Below are 25237 nucleotides of genomic sequence, written 5' to 3'. Positions count from 1 at the left end.
AATTTGAAAATTCTGAAATATCTAAATTCGGTAGCCCCTAAATTCCTAACTTACCAAATCCCTAAATTCTCAAATGTTGAAATCTGAAAATTCTGAAATACCTAAATTCTGAAATCCCTGAATTTCTAACCTATCAAATCCCTAAATTCTCAAATTCCGAAATCTGAAAACCCCTATACTTCTCAATCTACAACACTCCAAAATTAGTACCCCAAATCCTTAAATTACCAAATTTCTAAACACGCAAATACTCAAATCTCTAAAATTCCCATTTCCCCAATTCCCAAATTTAAATTAAAATATTCAAGTCAATATTGTACAAAACGAATATACTAAATTAGACATTCCACGTTCTACAAATAACACAATAAAATCGTCTACATTAAAATAATACGAGAGAAGAGAATGAAAGGGGTCACGAAGAAGCGAAGTCCATAAAGAGCGTAGAACAAAAGAAAAAGATAGATTAAATCTTGAAAAAGAATGTTGATATGGAAGAGAATTACCATAAAAAGAAGAATGACAGTAAAAGCACTGTAAATACCAGCAAGGAAAGAATGAAATTGTATACATTCTCTAAAAGAAAATTTCAAGAGCGCGGATAAAGGTGTAATGCGATCAACATCAGAGAAATGGAAACTCGGTTGAAGAGAAAATACAGTGCTGAAAGCGCGATGTAGAAATTCTCTGAGGAAGAAGCAGAAGCATCAGAAAACGACGTGCCTTGCTCGGAAAGAAAATTATAAGTGAAGAAATGCTTGACGGTTAAAGGCAAAGCTTTTGCGCATATCGGAAACGAAAAGAGAGCCAGAGAAAAACATGAAAGGTCTGTCAAAAACAGATCCGCAGATTGTGCGAACAAAGAGGGTAATCAGGTAATTATTAGTTTTTAATTGATATCGGTAATTTGTTATTATTGATCCATAACATTACTGTTCGTTTTCGTTGGTTGGTTCTTTGCCTTACAAACCCCTTGTTAACCATCTTTCGGCATTTTTGATCATTTTTATGGAGGTTTTGACTTATTTTAAGTAAGGTTGATTTTTCGATATAAAGTTAAATATTAGATATTCTTACTCGATACACTATCGAAAATTATCCTCAAATTTTCGAAAATATATGAGTTTGTTTAGTACTTGATATTGTCCCTAATATTAAGTACAGTATACTTAGGTATGTTATTTTTAAATGTAGTTAAGTATAAACTTAATACCAGGGATAATATTAAATACTCTAATAATAACTAAAGATAATTTTGATCAAACCACACAAATTTACAAACAAAAGAATTTAAATTCAAAATATAAAATTTCGCATAAGTAATACGTGTTATAATAAATATTTTAAGCAAAAAATACACCATCCATGTTTTGAAAAATATGTGTTACGATTGCCAATAATTTTCATAGTGATGCAATGCGTTATCAGATTCAACAATCGCAAGAATAGATGAAATTTTTCATAGAGGAGTATTGATTTAATCAGAAAGCAAATACCGGAACACGCTGTATTTCGTCTGATTTTCCTACGAACGCTATCATATATTTCCTCGATTCGTGCGGGTGAACGATTTAGCGTGTGTTTGAACGAGTAAGCGTGAAACAAAGGGGAAGAGAATCGTTTACCTATGCCGCTCGCATACGTCTAATTTATCACTGTCTTTTTGTCGATGTTGCAAACGGCTTCGCTCGTTCTCTTTTACGGCCTTCTGTGTCTTTTCGCCTTTTGTTTGGCCTTTCGTTTAATTCACCCGCTATTTTTCGATGCCCCATTGTCGGCTAGTACTGAACCTGGCCCCTGATTAATTCTACGGTTCAGGTAGGCGCGAAAGGCAAGAATTGCTTTCGGATTTAAGACTTTCATTCCCTGGATAATAAGACCCTCTGTTTAACCACTGATTATCGACTACCCTTTTGTTCAATGTGACTGTGTACGTGGAAAGACACGATGAAACGTTCGAATTGTAAAAAAGAATAAAAAGGAAACAAGGGTAGAATTTGCAAAAATATAAAATACAGCTGAATGTTGAAACAGGAACAAAATAATAAAAATGATCGATTTGGTAGAGTCCTTAGGTAGTACAGAACTACCCCTTTGTTCAACATGGCTGTGTACACGAAAACACACGATGAAATGTTTGAATCGAGAAAAAGAATATCAATGAAACAAGAGTCGAATTTGTAAAAAGATAAAATACAGCTGAACGTTGAAACACGAACAAAATAATAAAAATGATAGATTTGGTAGAGTCCTTAGAGATGTTAGGTAGTACAGAACTACCCCTTCATTCAACATGACTGCTTCAGAACACCATGAAATTTTTTAACACAGAGACCAAATAACAACGAAGAAGACTTCACAAAAAATTAGAATACTGCTAAACATTGAAACACAAAAAATAGACATTAAAATTAAGTATTTCGTAAATCAAGTTTCGTGCAATTTTCTTACCACTCCTACTTTCAAGACTTCCAATTTAGAGTTATGCTCTGTGTTTTACAGTTGCAGTTAAAAGTTATGTACGTCATCTTGCCCGAATGAAATTGTTAACCCTCGAACGGCGTTGCTTTGTGAAATGAATACAAAGGTCCACTGCTTAAATTAGGCAGTCAAATTTTTAAGAGACTCGTGTATTTGAAATATTTCGTCTATTCAGGTATCAAATACTTCTAAATAAAGTTTCATTATAGATTGAGATTTTTAGGTTCGAATATAATGTCAATCCACGAGTTATCGCGTGAGGCAAACGCAGCCTAATAAAAATTCGACCAAAAATCTATATGGTCCCCGTTAAAAAGTCAGATTGGAGAAATAAATATGGTCCGTCGTTAAATGTTAATAAATTGCAGATAAAATAGTAAGTTTAAAGATTCGTGGAGAATATGTTAAAATTTGTTGAGAATATGTCAGAATATCTCAAATTGAGAAGCAATTGGAAATTGAAAGAAAAATACTCACCACATTTGCCTTGGAATGCCACCGTGATATTAGCACCTTTTGCACAGGCTGCCCTATTCAACTCGCAGAGAGACGGATAGTCGATCCCATCTGTGCCGCACACAGGACCAGATCCTTCATGATCCCCTAAATTCGGACAGGACTCCAGACATTCGCAGGTTGCCTCGGTACCGTCCCTGCTTCTTACGCATTGTGAACCTTGGGTACAATTTAGTTTCGTACAGGGGTCCTTGATTTCTGCAACAAAAATCGATACATCGTCAATATTTACAAAAATACTAGACATTTTTCCTATAGTCAAATATATTTGAAACTGAGATAATTTATTATGATTTGCAGTTATAATGAAATTGTACGTTTGAAGGTTTTTGACGATTAAATACACTAAGGTGCTTTTTGCTTTAATGTAGGCTTTCTTGGTTTAAGTTAAGAAGGGAATGTAAGTTTGCTCAAATTTTCAAGTATCCAAATTTTCCCTAAATTGTCAAACTCACAAATCTCTGAATCTCTAAAATTAAAAATTCCCAAATTTCCAAATTATTCAAGATCTCAAATTCTGAAATTTTCCACATTCTTGAATTCTAAATTTCCGAACTCTCGATACATTCCGACATGAAAGTGTATTTAAAAACTTGCTATTATTATTTCCATTATCTTTACGTAATCTCACAATGCTATCGAGTGTACAACCCGCAAGCATATAATCTCTGAAAAATTATTTTCTACCAATTATAAAACCAATTTAGACATTCGTTTCAAACGAAACTTTTCCTACATACAGTTATACATTCATCAGTTATAGAATAACAGTAATAAAACGATTTCACAGAAAGCAACAATGTAGATACGTTTAATCGATAATTCCTTCACGGCATCATGGCATCAAAAGTAATTACTGACCACAAACAGGAGGCACACCATAAAGCGGCGTGAAATTAAATCAACGCGATTCACGATGAATAAAGTATCGTCTACGGGGGATTTAGCCACCGCGATAAAATACAGTCTACGAGCCGTGACCGTGTGCGGCCTTCGTCTCCTTTCTTCCTGGGATTTAAACAGATAAAAAGCTTCCGCGAATATTCAGTCGCTGCTAAGCCGGTGAAAATTTTTAATGGAACCGCCACCGTAGAATATAGAACGGTAAACCCAATTAAAACATTCTAGCGTTCGTCGGGATACGGTGATTCTTGGTTCTTCGTTTAAGGAAACGTCAGAAAATAACGGGGTTTTTAACAGGTTCCTGCTTTACTGAAACGCGGACAATTCTACATTTTAAACTGGTACTTGTCACTTCGAATGTGCAATTTTCCGGAATAATTCAAATATAGTTTCGTGGAAGCACTTTCGTCTTTGAATTTGAATTCTGTTTATTTGATTCGAATTTAACTATTTCGATTCTCTCGTTTAGACTTGCGACTGAGAATTATTTGTCCAAATAGCTTTGGTAACAGAATTTTAACCGGGTAGTTAAATACGAGAAGGTCCAGATATCTTGAAGAGGTCATTCCGAAAATAAATGAACGAAACTTAAATTATTTACGAATGCAATTAAAACGTTTCCAATTCGGACGAACCCTCGAAATAAGAAGAATATGAATTTGAGAAAACCGCGAGTTGAAGAAAATGCAGTCGCGACAAGAACAATTACAACTAAAATGAAAAAGGTCTTCATTTACTAAAATGACTAAAATACTTGATTAAAATTCAAAGATTCATGAATCATTCCGCGGATGTTCTCCTTCATTCGCATGCAAATTGCGCCGAGAAGTTGATCTAAAAATTATTTTCGAATATTTTATTCCGCAAGAAGATTCTCGAGACTGTGACCGCCTATGAGCCGTCTTTCTTTCTATCTTTAATTCTTTTTTCCCAGACTTCGTTACGCATTCCTGCAGATACAAATCGAGTCTCGTTAACCGAGAACAGAATACGAAGAGGCCGAGACGATGTCGTTTCGCTCGTTATTTGAGCTCAAGTACCTTTTGGGAAAACGTAGCAGCACTGGGATATCGTCAACGCGGTGCAGAGTATCAGAACGGCTTTGCCTATCATTGTCCCGGGCTTCATCCCTTCTGTGTTCCCTTCTGCAAATCAAACCGACCACTATTCATCTCGCCGCTATTACTCGCTGCATTTCACCGGCTCTCTTCTTTTCCAACGTCGGTCGACGGAATTGCACCGACGACCTCTGACACCTCTGAGCGGATCTCTCGGTGACACAGGAATTAGAAAGAGCGTTACGTCGCCAAATGGGAAATTTGTATGTGCAGGGAAATCGTGAATTTTAATACTCTCGAATTACAATACGATAATTTTCGAACTTTGGAATATCGAGGTTGCTACGAAAATGAAATAGGAAATTGTGCAGAGGTTTCACTATTAAATTTTTAAATAATATCGAGGGGTAAAATAATACCAAGCGTCGGAGTAAAATATTTGAAACAATATGCTATCTCTGATTAATAATTTATCAACGTGTATGAATTTTCAAGTGTTACTCCACCCTTAACCTTCCATTAACTATGACAGAAATTTAAAGATAAAATGGTGGAAAATTTGAAGAAGTAATGTGTTAAGGGTATATCGAGTTTGCTCAAAGGTGTCACAAGTAAATTATAATGGTACCGTACGGAAATCATACATACTCATACATTGTAAAAATCATAAAGGAACCAAATTAGGGAATAAATTGGGAAATAAAATTTTATGGTTAACCAAGTTTCAAGAAGTGTAATTACTTTTCCCATTTGAAACGATAAAGCTCACGTTCCTTTCGGGACGATTTCAACGGAACATAAACCTTGACGAGTTCTAATATAGCCCGGCACTTTTCTTGGTCGTAAAGCTTGTGATTTTCTGGCTGCTGAGGTCGCCATATTTAAGCTTAATCGATACTCGGTTTTCAATATTTAGTCTTTGTCTAATAAAACGTAAATTAACCCATTTGCTTTATCGTGGCTATACATAATTCAGTGTAGAAATTTAAATATCTGTTCTTATTAGAATCTGATGAGGTGCAGGATTATAAAATTTATAAATATAAAAATTTCAAATTTATTAACGTCGCTATTCATCATGAAAACTAATAAAAAATTCACACCTCTAAATTAGGAAATATAACCGCTATCGATATTCATCATGGAAACTAGTAGAATAGTTAATTCAAACTTCTAAATTAGAAAATTAACTATTCATCGCTACCACCGTCCCAAATAAAAGACCTAACTCAAACTGTTAAATCAGGAAACTAACTATAAGTACCGTTCATCGTTATCAAAGCAAATGAAAGATCTAACTCAAACTTTTAAATTGGAAAATTAATTATCCATTCTTATTTAAATAAAAGACTAAAAATGTGTCTTACATCATGTACTAAAAAAATAACGAAGCAATGAATGAACTATGTATCTCTGATCAATGAATGTTTCCAGCTAAAAAATGGGTTAATTTACTTGGAGAGAGCAGAAAAGGATCGCAGTAAATGTAAGTTTGTAACGGCAATCTGTCTTTCGAAGAGTTGAAGCTTTGTTCCGTCAGTTACTGGCTCGTTTAGGGACGATCGACAGTGGTAAACGTTTGTGTCGTCGTCGAAAGCCAGCAGGTTCAGCCAGATGATGGATCGTGGCCTCGTTTGCATTCAATAACTCCCATGTTCCGGTGTATTTTCGATTTGCCATTCACCACAACCTGATTATCGTCGTTAACGCATTTAATTCGCCTATCCACTCGTCGTCGCGCTCTCGTGATCGATGCGTTATTAATTATCGGTACGACAAACGCAATTAGCGGTCGGTTATCACGCCATAGACTACACCAGTCGATTTGTCCTGGCACAATCTTCCTAATGAAACAAATTCTCCTAATGTCACACGTCGATCTAGTCAATTCAAATATCAAAGATCATGCTTTAAAACAAATTTCATTTTTTAAAAACATGTTTACTCATTTCCGAAATTGGCACGCGACTATACACTGTTTTGCACGATTGTAAGTTAGCATTGATTAAATAGACTATTCGCTGATGGTCAGACGAAGATCATTGTATCAAATTCAGTGTGTTGGAAAGCAGGACACAGGTTTGTTTCACCAGTTCCATTAGCGTTTATTCGCTGTTTCAGTGATGTAACTTAGGACTGATCAAACAGCGGCTATTCGGTAATCAGATTCACAGTGTGTTCGTGGTTTCATAAGCAGAATTCTACCGCAGGTTTGTTTCACTAGTTCCATTAGCGATTGTTCACTGTTTCGCAGTGTAACTTAGGATTAATCAAAGCGTGAGTGACTATACACTGATCAGATTTAAATTGAGACTGTGCTCCATAAGCAGAATTGTAGCATGGGTTTGTTTTACTAGTTCAATTAGTGAATGTTCATTGTTTTGCAGTGATATAATATACGATTAGTGAAACAGTCACTACATGTACATTGATTCAGAGTGTCTTGTTGGTTTCATCAGTAAAATTCTAACACAGATTGGTTTTTGCTAGCTCAATTAATGAACGTTCATTGTTTTGCAGTGATATAATATACGATTAGTGAAACAGTCACTACATGTACATTGATTCAGAGTGTCTTGTTGGTTTCATCAGTAAAATTCTAACACAGGTTGGTTTTTGCTAGTTCAATTAATGAATGTGCATTGTTTTGCAGTGATATAATATACGATTAGTGAAACAGTCACTACATGTACATTGATTCAGAGTGTCTTGTTGGTTTCATCAGTAAAATTCTAACACAGGTTGGTTTTTGCTAGTTCAATTAATGAATGTTCATTGTTTTGCAGTGATATAATATACGATTAGTGAAACAGTCACTACATGTACATTGATTCAGAGTGTCTTGTTGGTTTCATCAGTAAAATTCTAACACAGATTGGTTTTTGCTAGTTCAATTAATGAATGTTCATTGTTTTGCAGTGATATAATATACGATTAGTGAAACAGTCACTACATGTACATTGATTCAGTGTCTTGTTGGTTTCATGAGTAAAATTCTAACACAGATTGGTTTTTGCTAGTTCATCTAGTGAATGTTCAGCTAGTGTTGTTGGTTTTATAAGCAGAATTTTTACTCAGGATACGAAGAGTATTCATGAAATATTTCATTTTAATTTATCGTCCTTTAGTTAAACTTCTATCTGGTCTGTTTACAAGAAAAATACGTTTAAGCGAGCATAAAAGTTGGCTGGCTCGTTCGAGAAGGCTATTAAGAAATCTAAGATCGATTTAAAAGTTAAATTGACTTGAGCCTGAAAGGTGCAACGTTTATTCAAGACAGAAATTATGAGCAAAGTGTCGAGACACTTTTTTGAAATTTCATTTCAGAATCTAGCCGGTTTCCGCGTCGATTCCACGGCCGGAATTGAAATGTTACGTTTAATTGAAACACCAGCACAGTATTTTTACTGTCAACGATGGGAAACGAACATGCAATCAGCTTTAGAGTTATAGTGTTTTTTCGGTCATGCGAATCCGCGTTCAACGTTTAATCCGGTTCAGTCAGTTATTCAATGGATGAAAGATTAACATTCTCTATAAAACTATTGCCGGACCATTCAGCGAACAGAATGACAGTGAATATAAGTTAGTCAAATATGGATGTGAATCGAAAAGCCGGCTTAATCGAGCTCGCGAATCAATCATTTGCTAAAGCTGCGCGTTTCGTGCTCGTAGAAAATTGAATGGACGAGTTGCGAGAAGTATACGCGTGCGCGTTTTCAATTCATGACTTTCCCATTCTATTTCAAATCAATCATTTTGATATTTACGATCGGGAGAAGCTACAAGTGCGGATCGAATTGCAACAAATTTCGAAATTTATATATCCGCATGAAACGTTTGCGAAATTTACGAAATCGCTTGCTCAATGTTCTCGTCTTAGTATATGCAATAGTTCATGTTTGGATGACTTTCACTGAAAAAATGAATCTAAATGACAGAAGGCATCATTTAACATTCGTATATTTCTCAATGGATTAATTAAATTTGAATTTCTGAGGAAGATTATATACACAATATTATTAATAATTATTTATAGTCATTTTGAGAATTTTAATATTTAGAGATATATATAATATTAATATTCAGAAATCTCAAAATTGGAAGATTTAAAAATTACAAAATATAAAAGTATAAGAATTTGAGAACACGGTCTAGAAACTAGAAAATTCAAAAATTCAAAAGTGGAAAAACTTCAAAATTTGGAAAGAATTCGATCGTCACTTCGTGAAGGCTCATCTATATTTGACGATGATCCAGCGAGAAACTAATGATAGGAGTCTTTTCCTTTCAGAAACGCTGTTGCTCTCCAGTTTCGGGCGTATCTACGACGGCGTCGACGCGATATAGTAATTAATAATCCATTTTGGTGGTTTTTGCCGGCGCACCTGACCGTCGCAGCACGCCCGCGGATAATTTATTACCAGCTAGCACCGCATTACCGGCGTGTTCACCGACGCCGGCTTCTTCGTTAATGCTCGTCGAAACGTCTGTCAACTGTCGATGGCATCGTTTCGAGTTCACCCTCGTTCTGTTTTGTTCCCCGTTTACGGTAACGACGCGTTTATCCTGCGATTCGTTCGTAATTTATTCTATTACGTTGCAAATTTCGTTAACGTTGAAACGTCGCTTTCTCACGAATCTGAATATCTCGGCTACCGGTTTCCGAAAATGGAAAAACCGTGACAACGAATGTGTTCATTCTGATGTAAATTACATTGTACGATTATTCGGAGGGCCATTTTAAATTCAAATTAGACGATGCCAAAGAGAGAATCATTCTCTTCTAAATAATTGCTTGCAGTTTCATTAAGGTAGGCAGCTTGAAATGCCGCTGCTGCTGGTTATTTTAGTCAAAAATGGAAATTCTATGGAGGTTATATAATGAATGACAATGGAATTAGCTTGCTATTGTATTTTCAGGTTTATAATCATGTATGTATAAAATGTAAAAAGGATCGATTCTTTCAGTTGCGCAGTTTGCACCTTTCTATCGGTGAACACTCAAATTTATGGTGATGGAATAACGCGATGAAATCCACTGTTCGATATCCTGAAAATTCGCATTCGGTAGAAGTAAACCGTTCCCATAATTTTTTGGAACGTATACTTTAAGTAAGGTTGATTTCAACTGTTATATTTCAAATTCTAGGGTGTATCAAATTTTCAGATTAGATTATTAAATTTCTAAGTTAGGAAGTTGTTCGATTTCTAAATTCCGTAGTTTTGTACTTCGTCAAACTTCTATGTTAGCAGTATCTCAAGTTCTCAAATTTCCAAACTCGATATTATTAAAGTTCTCGAATTTCTAAGTTATCTATTTCCTATATTCTCAAATTTCCAAGTCAATAGTTCTCCAAGTTCTCAAATTTCCAAACTGATATTCTTCAAGTTTTCGAATTTCTAAGTTATCAATTTCTTACATTCTCAAATTTTCAAGTCAATAGTTCTCCAAATTCTCAAATGTCCAAACTGATATACTTCAAGTTCTCGAATTTCTAAGTTATCAATTTCCTACGGTCTCAAATTTCCAAGTCAACAGTTCTCCAAGTTCTCAAATTTCTAAACTAGATATTCTGCAAGTTATTAACAGTTGTCCAAGTTCTCAAATTTCCAAACTGATATTCTTCAAGTTCTCGAATTTCTAAGTTATTAATTTCCTATATTCTCAAATTTCCAAGTCAACAATTCTCCAAGTTCTCAAATTTCCAAACTAGATATACTTCAAGTTCTCGAATTTCTAAGCTATCAATTTCCTACGTTCTCAAATTTCCAATTTAGACATTGAAGGATACCTTCCACTATTTTATATAAATTAACTTCAATATAAGTGATTGCCACACGTTTTAAATCTAGTATTAACCCTTGAAAGCCCAAAATATCTCACGTTCATTCATCAATTCAAACAAAGATTTTTTACCTAAGTCCATAGTATTATACATGAGATAGATGATCAATAGTAACAAGACAGACAATTTATGTCAATAATGCCAATTAATAGTACAGAAATAATAACTTCGAAATAAATAACAATTTTTGTTTGAAATAAATTCAAACCTTTCATCTAAAAAGTGGCTATCTAACAATACTCGAAGTACCTTTGACTGCTAATGGTGAAAATTATCAAGTTCCACCCGAAGAAATGCAGGAAGATGACAAAATGATCGACGATCAGTTTAGGTATGGATGATTGCCAATTAGTGGGTCATTATCGAAATGCGCGTGGTTTGTATAGTGGCATGGAGGAAGGTATCGGCAGCAACGGTCAGGAAAGGGGCTGAAAGGGGAGGATCAAGAGGAGGGAATAATGGGATCGAAGGGTGGTCTGTATGGTTGGTACAGTCGGACCGTGTCGAATGAGCCTCGTTAGGCAAACTTTGAGAGCAGTCCGGATATTGTCGGGCTAGGAAACAGAGAAGTGGGCTTCGCCAGTGAATGATGACGAGGGTCATTCGAGGTAAGAAGAATTCTACCCTTCTTGGTTCGGTTTATTCGATAATCTGACCAGGGAAATACAAGGATCACCATTAATCTACGTTAACGTTTGCAACACACTCTTGTGGTGTCTTTAATCAATTTCGAATCGACGTTTTATTACAATGCTGTTTCTGATTGTTTTTAGTAGTGTTTGTTATAATCTTTTGGTTCTGACACTGTTGGTTATACTGTTACAACATTTCTAATATTATAAGTCACTTTGATCGTTCTTTGAGGACTTAAATTTTGGTTAAAATAGAGAAATAAGATTTAAGTTTCATTTTATAGATTGGTTATTGAGAGATCTAGTTAGCAGAAAATATTTGATCGCACATTATAGGAATTTAATTAAAAACCCATGAAACTTTAATTTTCGCTTGTTTCTTTTTTTAAATTCAAGTATTACCAAATGTAAATATTTGAATATTTATCAATACAAAATCGTTGAAGTTTGTAAATTAATAAGTTGCTTGTTCAATTTATAAGTTGCTCTAAGATTTAAGGGAGAGTTAATTTCTACCTTATAAGATGAATTAAGTTACTTCAATAAGATAAATTAAATAAGATTTCACTCACAAATCTGACAGTCTAAATATTTAAAATTTAACAAATCATAAATCTGAAAATCTAAATATTTGAGAAATAAAAAATCGTGAATCTAAATATTTAACTTCTAAATGTTTAACTCTGGACATTCGCAAATTTGTCACTTCCTAAATGTTTTAATCCCTCTCCAAAGTTTATAACCAATAAAATTCGAACAGCTGCGAGAATTCATAAGCCAAAAACCAGAAAATTGAAAAGCAATTAAAAATTTTATGCTCGAGTCACTGGTCTAACGCGATATCGATACCTTCCAAACCCGTTCACCCTCAAATATTTCGAAGCGCAAACGATCGATCGACCGTTCAAAGCAATGTTATCAACAAACACGTTGTACAAATAAATCTCGCGGTTTCTGATATCAATCTACTGGGAAAGATATGTTTGTCGAGAAAGTAGGACGGCGGATTTCTAATTTGCAAAAGCGACGTTCGTGGTAGTTTTGACATGAAGCGTTATAACCGCTTTTTATTCCGATTCGTCCGTCGCGATGTAACTGTTAATCAATCCATCGATGCGAATCGTTAATCTCGGACTGATCGGTTCGACGCCATAAATTTCCCTGGGTCGTTGCTTCCGCGGCCTTCGAACAGCCCCGAGACGTTGGAAAACAAATTGTTCCCGCAAGTGGAATAGAACACGGGCCCCGATCGGTCTTGAACGGCTTTGGATCAGCATAAACGAGATCGAACGAGAGAATCCGACGTCGGTGATTAACGAGCGAGTTTCACCTGTCAAGCGGACAGTTCTATGCTTGTAATCGGATATGGGTTGTTCGGTCAGAACACGATGCTACCGAAGGCATCGAATCGAATTCAGGATTGAGCCCGGTGCGTAAAAGGATTCAGCGAATGACGTGCCACGTCGCTCATCGTCAGATAGCTCCGTGAAATTATTCGGTTGTTGCACATTGAATGGATGGTTCGATTCGAATTTTGTAATTTTCTTGGCTGGAAATTTGGAAAATTAGGTATTTGGGGATTTAGGTTGGGGATGTGGAGGAGTGGAGGTGGGAGGTTTGGATTGAAATTTGGGCGTTTGTAAATGTGAGTATTTGGGGGTTGAGAATTTGGGAGCTTGCGAATTTGGTTATTTGGAGGATTGTAAATGGAGGAACTTTGGAAGGGAAATTGAGGATCTGGGAGATTTTTTAGGAATTTGGAAATTTGAGGGTTAGGTATTTGGGAATTTAGAAACATAGGAATTTAAGAATTTGAGAATTTGGAAATTTGGGGATGTGGGGACTTGGGAATGTAGGGATTTGGACATGTAGGGATTTGAGAATGTAGGGATTTGAGAATGTAGGGATTTGAGAATGTAGGAATTTGGGAATGTAGGGATTTGGGAATTTAGAAATTTGATAATATAGGCATTTGCAAATGTGGGAGCTTAGGAATATAAGGATTTGGGAATTTAGAGATTTAGGAATGTAGGAAATATAAAAATTAAAAAATTCCAATAATAGAAGCCACAACAATTTTAAAGATACTAAATACGAAATACTAAAAATCCTTAAAATAACCTTGACCATATTAAAAATGACAAATTCCTAATATAGAAGCTCAATATTAAAAATCTCAAACCTAACCTAACCTTGAATTGAGAAACTTCCATGCGTCAAAAATAATAAATTCTCCATATACTCAAAAATATTAAGAATGACAGAGATTCTCAAAATCGATAAACTTTGAAATTTACGAAGCGCATTATGAAATTTGGAAATTTATCTTCGAGGCCGAATGTATGAACATACATTGTAGCGCGTAAATAGCCACAAACTTCTGAGGTGTTCAAAGTACCTACGCGAAGCTCTTAAAACACACGAATATACGTACACTTTGTACAGAAAATAACGATAGCTATTCGACGTTAAAAATATTGGTTACTGCAAAGGCGTGACAATTTCCAGAAAACATACAGTAAAGAAGATAACATTAAAGTGTCTCTGTAGCATTTATTCCCGACAAAGTCTCTTCATAAAATTCCGTCATAACATTCCTTTCGATTCTCTTTCCTATGTAGGTTTCGAACATAACCTCACAAACAGAAATACTCGTTTCACATAACTTACTGTGGAGATCAAAAGTATTCGTATACTTGAAACATAGAAATAAAAGCAACAGTATTTTCTATATTAAGCATATTTAATCATATATAGCTGTATATTATACATAACACTTACAGCAACAAATGACCAAAATACTGAAGGCAATAATATTATATAGTAACTTGAAATGACTTGAAATTCACGAGACCGTAAGAAATCGTCAGGACAAAAGTATTCGTACACTTAATTATTGCTACAATTATTTTAGCAGGAATTTTATAAATTAATATTTTGTATGATAACCCTTCCGGTGAATCACTTCACGTAATATATCGGGCATCGACAACACCAAACTTTTAACGAAGTCAGGTTCTATATTACACCATTCTCTTTTTAATATTTCTTTCAAATGTTCTTTCGACGTTGTATCATGTTTTCGCACATTTTTTTCTAGTTTCGCCCATACATGTTCGATAGGATTTTAGTCAAACAATTGTGGAGGAGTTGCTAACCTGTGGGGTGTATTGGTATTAACAACCACTGTCGCACTGTACATATAGGCTGTATGTTTCGCGTCACAGTCTTGCTGAAAATAAAATTCATCTAATTCATAAATCTAATTCATTCTAATTCATCTGCACTATCTTGTAAATTTTCTTTTAAAATATTTAAATATAAATGTTTATCCATCATTATCTATTGTTACTAATATAGAAAGTATTAATAATATAGAAAATATTGTTCTTTTTATTTCTATATTTTAAGTGTACGAATACTTTTGTTCTCCACTGTATGTTAATTTCTGTAACCGAATGAAAAGGACAATATAACAATCAATTGATGCACGCAAAACGACTCAGTCGTGTTCCCGATTAATATTTCGTATTCATCTGTAAATTTGTAACAATATTATAGGACAGCAGCGCATTAACGATGCATTATCGACTTCACTGAAACGTAACTGAACAAATAATCATAGTAATTATGTACGACCGCGTGTGTATTAAGCAATTACTTTGCAACAATGTACAAATTGTTTACACGAAATCGTATGGTCAGCAAACGTATCAGTTCGTTCGTAGAACTTCATTCAATTTCCGTTTATCTTTGTAGGACAATTATTTTCGTTATTCGCATTAAGCTGGTTAATATGTTTTAAATAAAGCAAAGGAAGAGCAATGCTTTTCAATATCATAACAAAAGACATATTATGGTACGATGTATCAAATTATTTTGAAATTGTGTTATAAAATATATTTTGTGTACTGTAGTCGCTCAACAAGTCGTTCTAAGCAGTAAATGAAACATTTCTGAATTTCGTTTATCAATTTGCTACAATTTGACCGATTTTCGTGGTTTCTTGTGTTTCGGCGAAACAGCTAAAGGGTCACGCTCAGTTAGGTTTGCGATCGATTTTCAACAGTACTGTTCGCTTATCTACTTGGCTGACCACTGCTGTCCTCGTTCTACTTATCTCTGCCTGATTCAAAAGCGACAGAAACATTAACCTCGATTTTAATAACGACAAAGCGGGACCGTAATATGATACGATGTAATTAACCTCGTACTTGGGGCAACGTAAGACTGCATTATGTAACCACATATATGACCATTTCACAATTGCTAAACTCCTAAATATTTTTATTGTCAAATTTCCAAATTTGCATACTATCAAATTTTCGACTTTACTGATTTTTGATTTTCTGATTTAAAATTTGAAAAATTTGAACATCTTCAAACATCAAAACTCAAATTCCAAGATTTTCGAATAACTAAACGTCCATAGCATTCAATCTCTAAATCCATATATTTCGAAATTCTTACATTTACAAATTCTTGCGTATCTTAATCTTTAGATTTCTACATTCAAAAGTTCACAGAACTGTAGATTCCCGAATTCTTTAAAGACTTTAACAACGAAAATTCCAAATTTATTTTGAAATTTCCAAATATCCCCAAATTTCTAATTATTTATCCCCTAAATTCCCAGGCTCTTCAAAGTCCTTCTACAAACGTATCACTAAATTATGGAATTTCTGGAAATTTTTAAAGATTAAAGAAACATGCACAATAAGAAATATAATTTGATAACAAAAAGACGTTTGTGACAAACGATTACGACGCGTTCCAGTACCGACGATTTTCACAGTTGATTACAATCTGTTTTGTACCCACGGATCATCGTGTGTTCATCCATTCGAAACAATGTTGTACCGAGACAACGGACGATTGTAAATTTGTAACACAATAAAACGTTTCGGAACTCTGTGAAAATTAATTACTGCACGTTCTATATACTCCGGAATATTGCAATTGCATTACAGCTAGCGCAATAAATATAATTAAACACAGCCACACAGGAGCAGTAACGCGCTTAATACTGTTCTATAATCGGATGTTGGATCGAATATTATCCACTCTACCTATGTCACTGCGGAATTCCGTTTGGCATGAAATTACCGGTTTTATACTACCTTTTTTTGTATGCGACGATTGTCCTAATATGACGTTCATGGGTTTTGTTGTTAAACTGCGAAATTGGGGAGATTTAGGGAGATTAACGTTTTCGGTTTTAAGCTACTCGTGATTTCAAATTTTTGTCTTGGAGTTTTGGAATTATGTTTATTTTGTAATTACATAAATTTTTAAGTTATAATATTACTCAATTCCAAGGTTCTAAGTTTTCAAATTTCTAAATTTCGGAGTTTCTGCGTTGTATATTCAGAAATGTTCAAGTTTTCAAATTTTCAAATTTTGAAGTCTTTGAAGTTCTATATTTTGAAATTTTCAAGCTTTCAAATTTTTGAATCACGCAAGTTTAAAAGTGTCAATTTATTCAAATTTCAGAAATTCTTCAAATCTTCTAATTTATAAAATTCTTCAAATTCTTCAAATTCTTCAAATTCTTCAAATTCCTCAAATTCTTTAAATTCTTCAAATTCTTCAAATTCTTTAAATTCAATAAATTCATCAAATTTATCAAATTTGTCAAATCCCTCAAATTCCCAAATTTCTAAATTTAAAAATATCTGCGCCCTCAATCTTCCAAGCTTCATATCCTCAAATATCTCCAAAACAAAGTTTATGAAACTTCAAAACCCCATTCCAAGCGTTCGACTCCGTAAAGTCCAAATTTCAAAAATTGACGATTGATCGAAAAGGCAGAAAATATTAATCATCGCGCAAAATCCACCGTAGCCAGATCCCGGAAGAGATAATTGAACGCGAAGGCAATTCAGATCGGAATCTCGGGCCTGTTTTCCCGTCGAAAAACCGCACGCTCGGAACGTGCACGAGCAGCTGTCTTGTCTGAATCAGATAAGCCTGTAATTGGCTTTTATCGGGCTCGAACTCGCGTCAGTGAGTCCTCCACGTTCGTCTCGGCGTGTTTTCTGCTCCCTTCGCTATGGAACGCCGCGTCGCGTTCAAGTTTACCCTCTTTAACCCTTTCGGCCTCGTTGCAACGTACAGCGTGTCTCAACAGGGTCAGGGAGGGTCGGCGTTACGTTAATTAGCATAGATAATGGAATGGACTCGGTGTGCACGCGTGCACCGGCTTCGTGGCACGCTTTCGACCCGAGAACAATAGCGGCGGGGGGTGCAGATAAGTGGAACGAATCCGTACGCGGTCAGCCAAATGGATAAGCAGACGATGCTGCTATGCACGCGGATAATCGCTTAGCATGATTACCGGATTCTCCGTCTTTATGCACTTCGTGGAGTCTCTTGGGAATTCGAGCAATGTTGCTACTGCATTTACAACTACAATTCGTGATGTTATCTTCCTGTGAAATCGCAAAACTTGACGGTTCTTAACGCGTTAACCGCTGCAGTGGATACTGACATTTATTGTCAGATAAGCTAATATACCAACGTTAATAGACGAGTTGGTTTATAAAAAGTTTAGAAGAAGTTGACTTAGCTGTGTAGAAGAGCGTACATCAGGTGTGAGATCAGAATAGAAAAATGGACGTCTAGACTCACACGTATTTTCGGTGGAACAAGTGGTTCGAGCGCACACCAATTAGGTCAAAAATAATAATTGACAAACTAGAGAGTGAGTGAAATATTGTTACTGTTATTATTATTCTTACTTGCCGAAATATAACACTAGATGTGTACACGTTGGGGATAGGTGTAGGTTCTTTTACTTTGGGTCGACTGAGAGTTGACATCTGTAGGTTACTAACAATAAGAACAAGTATTTAATCATTTAATTTGTTAATCCATATTATCTTGACTTTCATGCACCTTTCTTATTCTAATCTCACCGAACTTGCAACGCCATGTGTGTCACATGTGACGTAAAAATAAGGGTACTTAATATTTCAATTTCGTCTTTTAATCCACCATTATTTATAATTTTCTAGAGTCCTCAAAAGGTTTTCTTGTAAATAATTAATTCGACTGGTTTTGCAACGTCAATCATATATGTCACATGTGAATTAAGTATAATGGTACTTCATTTTACTCTTTCATCTTTAATGTATCACTGTTTATAATTACCTCGATATTAAGAAGTCTCAAGAGCTTCTTTCGTCTTCTTTTCTTAAACATAATTAATTCGACTGGTTTTGCAACGTCAATCATACGTGTCACATATAAATTGAGAACAGGGTTAGTTAATTTTCCACTTTCATCTTTAATGTATCAGTGTTTATAATTACCCACATATTAAGAAGTCTCAAAAGCTTCTTTCGTCTTCTTTTCTTATACATAATTAATTCGATTGGTTTTGCAACGTCAATCACATGTGCCACATATAAATTGAGAACAGAGGTAGTTAATTTTTCACGTTCATCTTTAATGTATTAGTGTGTTTTTCTTGTAAATAATTAATTCGACCAAATTGTGAACGTCAATTACGTATGTTACATATGACATAAGAAAATGGTTTAATTCTCCAATTTCATATTTTAATCTATCACTATTTAAAATTGTATCAACATATAGATCACTGAAAAGTTCTTTTCTTGTGCTTTTGCAGTAAATAATTCATTTCACTAAATTTGCACTGTTGATCAAATGTGACCAACTCAGTCGTCAATATGTTATCACTAAAACCTACTCTTATGTCATCAAGCTCTTTACACTATCGGATAAAGTAAATTGTTTACAATAGTTTTATAGAACGCATCAATGTTTGAATACATGTAAGTACCATTAGAGGAAGTTTCCGAGCAAAATGAGATTTCATAGAGTATCATGGATTAGGTTCTTGTAGTTAATACTACTTAAGATCTCTAAGTGCTTGTCGCATCGTTGTCTCGGAAGTGTTTCGAAGTTTCTGAAACAGGCTGGAGAATCAACTAGCACAGAGATGCTGATGTATCTTGAGCAGACACTGCTGTCTCGATGTCTAAAAAGTAATATACTGGCACGTCTGTACAACGTGTAATCTAGTAACAGTTTCTAGCACGTCTACATGTTAAATATTATTCGCGAATAATATGAGGAAGCTTAGTAACTTCATAATTGAGAATGATCAAAGATTAAAGTACAGAAGTTCAAATAGTTTAGAGTATTTAAAACTGGTCCTTATAAGTCTGCCTTTGAAGATAGAAGATTGAACCAAACTTACTTGGTATTAAAAGGCTTATGAAATTTTTGGTTTTTCTGTAGACAAATGCTTTCTAGATTTTTATTAAAGTTGTCAAGGACACGTAAAAGTTATCTCTGTGCATTTAAGTGGATTGGAAGAGTTTGTTATTTACAATCAAACAAAGCCGAGAAGAATATTACTTAGGTTATGCCAGATCACTTAACGTTGACTAATTGTAAGATAAAAAGGTAAATAGTTTCAAAACGAAATTCCATACCTAATTTTAAAACTCGACTCCTCGTAAATTTCAGAATATGATAAAATCTCACGAATCTACATTTCTAAACATGAAAATCAATTAGTGACAAACTACGACGTCCAAAACAAGCTTACGATCAAAATCACTCTTTAGAGTTACTAAAACTTTGTAGTTCCGTAACTTTAAGAGAAATTAATAGATTTTCATCAAATCCACCTCGTAAGAATTGGCACACATTTTTCTTTAAAACGCGTCTCGTTTTACGCTTGTACCATTTTTGGTTTCTGAGATATGGCCACGTAAAGCGGATCGTAACTTTCAGCATTTCACTACGTCTGTTTCGCTCTCACTGACCTATCCCACGTTTTTCCCCACCTTCAGTTAGCCAATAACAGACGCTGAGTCGGCAGTTTTTTTTTTTACTATTACTATCGTGCGTACGCATTTCCAGGGAAGAATGTAGGTCAGGGTGCTTCCGGGTGTTCCGTTCATTAATAAACGTACGTTCTAATGCTATACTTTAAAGCTGCATATCTCGGCTATCGATTTCGATATCGACGTCGTACAAAATACTTTATGAATGATATGTGTTCTACTATTTTCTGAACGCACTTCATGTATACATAACTTTATCTTATTTTTCGAGATTATATTTTATTTTATCTTGATGATTATGTTGAAAATTTGCACTATTACGTTACTTCTTTATACAATTGTAAGAATATCAGAATATAAAAATTAGAAATATAGAAATGTTGAAACTTACGGAGCAATTTAGAAATGTACATATTTACATGTTTAGAAGAATTTAAGGATTTGACTTACTTAAGGATTTACAAATTTGAAAACTGATCAATTTTTTAATCGTCTAATTTGTAAATTTAGAAATTGTCGAATTTCAGAAGTTAGTACATGTTTCTAAAGTAATGTCTGAAACAGACACGAACTAGAAATTAAAGTTTTAAATTGTAGAAAATGTAACCGTGTCGGTTAAAGTTGTAACAGTCGAGGGATTTGGCGAAACCTTACGCTATTACTTCCGCCATTTTTACTTTTCCAATACAAAGTGTCGATTTCGACAAAACGTTACGTACAGAAAAGTTTTAATTCGCGACGGTGGCTCGAAATTATGGAAGAATTTTAGACATTCACGACATCCCCTGTTAGCCGTGCCGCTGTTACGTTTTCTAACGCATAGTCCCGATTTCAATGAAACTTTCCTTCGCAGTGTGGAAAGATAATTTGCGGAATTCTCTGCCATGTAAAATTCGCGGAATTCCTAACGTTCGCCAAATTCGATGCCAGCTTTGTCGTATCGTTCGAAATGAAGCCCTTCAAATTTCATTAAAATTCTGTATTAGTTGAAAAATTTCTCTGTGAAATTTTCGAGGAAAGTTTTATTAGAGTTAAACAATTTAAATTATATAGGAGATTTTTCAAACTCTTAAATTACTTCTCAAATTTCCGAGTTTCTAAGTTTTCGAATTTTTAAATTATCAAACTTCTGAGTTTAATGATTTTTATATTTTCAAATTTCTGAGATTGTGAATTTGCAAATTTTCTAATTTCTGAGTTCGCCGTCTTCTGCATTATTCAAGTTCTAAATTTCTTGTTTTCTGCATTTCCCAATTTCTAAATTCATTGTCTTTTGCAATTTTCAATTTCTAAATTTCTTCTGCATTCTTCAATATCTAAATTCGTCCTCTTCTGCATTTTGCAATTTCTAAATTCTTCGACTTCTACATTCCCCATCTTCTAAGTTCCTCGTCAAATAAATTTTCAACTTCTCAAACAATTCAATTAAAAAATTCATAACTCCAAAACTTGACAATTTCAAGTATATTGCTACTCCTTTAAATTCCCAATTTGCAAAATTTCCAAATTCGAAAGTACATAAATCTCCGTTATCTACAACCTTCGTCATCGCACACTCTCTACACACAATCATCCTCGACACCCGCGGGCTCTTAATCTGCCCATCACCGAACCAAACCACGTTTAACACATTAATCAATGATTAAATTATTCAACAACTATTTGCCTTTCCGCAGTCTACAATTCGATTGTTCAGAACGTCGCAAATACCGGCGAAACAAACAGAAGCTGAAGTTTGTTACAAGCTGAAACACGATGAAACAGCGTCTCGCTGATGCGAAATAATTAACAGAATTTTTGCTGTAATTTACAGAGGTTCTGGTGTACGCGATAACAATAGTTTGGAACATCTTGCATGCACTTCCTGCTGCATGTTCTTCGTTACTTGGTAAAACACGCAGCAATGCATTCGTGTGGCGTGCAAATGCACGTAATTGCAAGATAAACATACACGCATTAACGAGAAGCCGTCATTGTTACTCTCATTATGCCGGGTTTACGTTTCGCAGAGGCAACCGAACGAGTTCCAACATTTCTGGAAACCTATATCAGGGTCGTTAACTCTAAACGTTACCCAGCAGGATTGAGTTCGTAACACGAAGACGCGAGCAAGAAAGAAATCGTCCGTTCCATTACCACCGCGAATACTTTAAATCCTCTCATTTAACGTGTCTAGTTAACTTTTTCCTCTCTGCTGACTTTTATCGCTGCTCCATCGATTTATCAAGCATCCTGATGACCAAACCTTCTCCACAAATACGGAAGTAATGGATCCACGCGTATCCACCCTTTCATTTTTCTTCCCCGTCGATCGTCTCCCCGATCGATTCCTTATTTGGTCAAATAATATTTTTCCTTTTACGAAAGCACGGGGAAAATAATACGATTGAACACGACAGAAATAGAACGCTTCTACTTTATTTTGGAGAAGCTTCGTTAGTAATAAAATACGACTTATTTTCAAAAGCTATCGAGTCGAGTATCGTTATATTCCTGCGCGCGGGGCTCCGGCTGCTCGAAATGTGGAACGTCTCCTGAATTTGAAAACTTCTTAAAATTCTTTGATTTATACTCATTTCTTTTTATGTTACCCAGTTTGCAGATATGAATATTTTGAAATTTTTGAATTATTGATTTTGTGCTTTAGAAATTTTCAGTTATAGACGAACTTTGGAAATTTATAATTTAGTGAATTTGAATATTGAAAATTTATGAAGCAGCGAATTCAAATATTAAAAATTTATAGGTTGAGGAACTTCAACTTTGGAAATTTGTATATTATGAAATTTCCACTTTAAAAATTGATGGATCATGAAATTTAAACTGCGGATATTTTCAAATTATAACAATTGAACTACAGGAACTTCCGAATTATTGAATTTAGACAGTTTTTAAATTACCTGAACTTTGAATATTAGCAATTTAACAATTTCTAAATTGAAAAATTTGAAAAAATATAAATCTGCAAATTCCATATTCATGAATTGGAAAACTTGTACCTAATAAAATTTATAACTTTATAAGTCCAAAAATTCTAAATCTAAGAACTTCTAACCTCTCTATACACAATTTGCAGACTTCTAATCTTACCATCTGCAAATCTCAAATATCTTATGTGCTCCATGTTTCTACCGACACTAATTCTCCATGAAATAAAAATGATAAAAAGAATAAATAACAAAACTTTGAAAAATGTTAAAAAAACGTTAAAATTGTGAATACGTGTCCAGTGCAACGACGGAATAACGGAAAGAATTTAAAGAGGCAGTAGACCCTTTAGGTAGAGTGTTGTTGAACGTGTAAAAGTGTGGAGCACGGGGTAACCCGAGGGAAAAAAAACAGCAAGGATAATGGGCCAGTGACGTCCTAGGGGAAATACAGGAGCGTCCTGTGAAAATAATGTGCGGCTCGTTTGTTGTGTCAGACAGTGATTCGTCTGGTTCGGGTCAGAGACGTGAGAAAATAGCAACGGGCAGCGGAAAGCGGTGTATTTTTCATCTGCATACTTAGCGTCTGTAACCAGCAGCTGTTCGAGGAAGGGAAATCTCTTCTTTTTTTCTAGGCGGAAATTCACGGGGCCGGATAGAAACAAAATAACGGGAAAAAGGGTTGAAGAAGATACTGAGAGGGATAACTGGAACAGGTTTAACTATGCACAGGGTTTCATTTCAGTCGGGGCTGACCAACTCTCTGAGGTAAAGCAAGAGCTGCTTCTCCCTTTGCTTTCAGCTATTTACACGGTCCCTTCTTTCCGCTTTTAATTCTTCGCTTGTGTTAATTTCGCGTTCGGAGGAATTCAAAAAGGATACTAAGGTCTTTGCTATTCAAATACAGTTGGTCCTTGATTAACCGTATAGGGTTAGGATTTGTTAACGACTTAATCAAATTTGTAAACTTTCACATTCTTATAACATCTTTTAATTTCTCTGTATTTTCAACTTTTCAACGTTATATATTTACAGCGGTATAAACGTTTGGATTTTTCTAATTTTCAATTTAAATTGCTAGGTTCTTGTATCAAATGTACCTTAGACAAAATTGTTAAACACACTCATCATTCTGATCGAAGCTATTATTTTCAACACAATACGTCGCTATATCAAAATACATCTCAAGAGGAGAAAGGAGATTAGTAAAATACGAATACGACAAATGTTCGAGTAGAAAGCTGCATCAGAGAAAGGAAGATAGGACGAAACTGTACAGAAGTTTCAGTAGTACAGAAAGAAGGTAGTTCTTCCGAGGATAAAGAATAAGGTCTGACTACGTACGATGAACGACTACTTCCTTTTAATTCCGTACAACTTTCTCAGCGAGAAGGTTCAAAGATGGCTACGAAACATGAATACAAAGCGTCAAAAAACGAAAGGAGGCTGCTACGTTCGTTTCTCTCGGCACCGAGATCTCTTTTATCGGGGAACAGATAGAACAATGAAACGGAATGAAAGAAACGGTGTACTGCGCGAGAATGCTTGATAATTCTTCAAGGTTCTCTGCGACGAATAATCGAATTCAATCGCATTACGATTGCAAACGCGGCCGTGTAATTAAGACCGTTTCCATTACGATTTCGTAACAACTTCGTTCTCCGCCACTCGGCTTCTTCGAACAAAGAAAAATCGTGTTGCACGAGACTATCTCCCAGAAAAAAGCTACGTACTGAAGCGATGAAGTTTATATGAGCGAGCGTTTAACGACGAAAAATTACGCGAACCTGCAAAGTACATCGAATGTATAATTCATGAAAACATGATGTTGGTGCGTTGTTAAAAGGCGCTCGATCTACGGTAAAAAGATGTGAAGAAAGAGAACGTGAGTTGCATGATGGCGCTCTTAAAAATAACACGCACACGCGAGAATTCATCGTGAAAACACCACCACCTTTTCATTCCCGTAGTCGCTTCTGAAAACATTTATCGAGCGAAGTAATTACAATGTAGGCCGGAGTAAGGACTGAACTTGCATTTTAAAACTCC

General features: G+C 35.0%; 1 protein-coding gene across 12 annotated transcripts in view; it reads right to left on the bottom strand.

Moving 5' to 3' along the window:
- The window catches only part of LOC100880704 (agrin), a 656625-nt gene that overhangs the window by 48357 nt on the left and 583031 nt on the right, over positions 1-25237 (bottom strand). For all 12 annotated transcript variants that reach the window (XM_076532486.1, XM_076532494.1, XM_076532499.1 and 9 more), the window contains one exon: positions 2959-3195. In XM_076532486.1, the coding sequence (XP_076388601.1) occupies positions 2959-3195 (237 nt within the window). The remainder of the gene's footprint in view (positions 1-2958; positions 3196-25237) is intronic.

The sequence above is a fragment of the Megachile rotundata genome, chromosome 1 (genome assembly GCF_050947335.1).
Source record: "Megachile rotundata isolate GNS110a chromosome 1, iyMegRotu1, whole genome shotgun sequence".
NCBI lineage: Eukaryota > Metazoa > Arthropoda > Insecta > Hymenoptera > Megachilidae > Megachile > Megachile rotundata.
The sequence above is the reverse complement of the archived record's forward strand: the minus strand, read 5'-3'. Positions and strand labels throughout refer to the sequence as shown.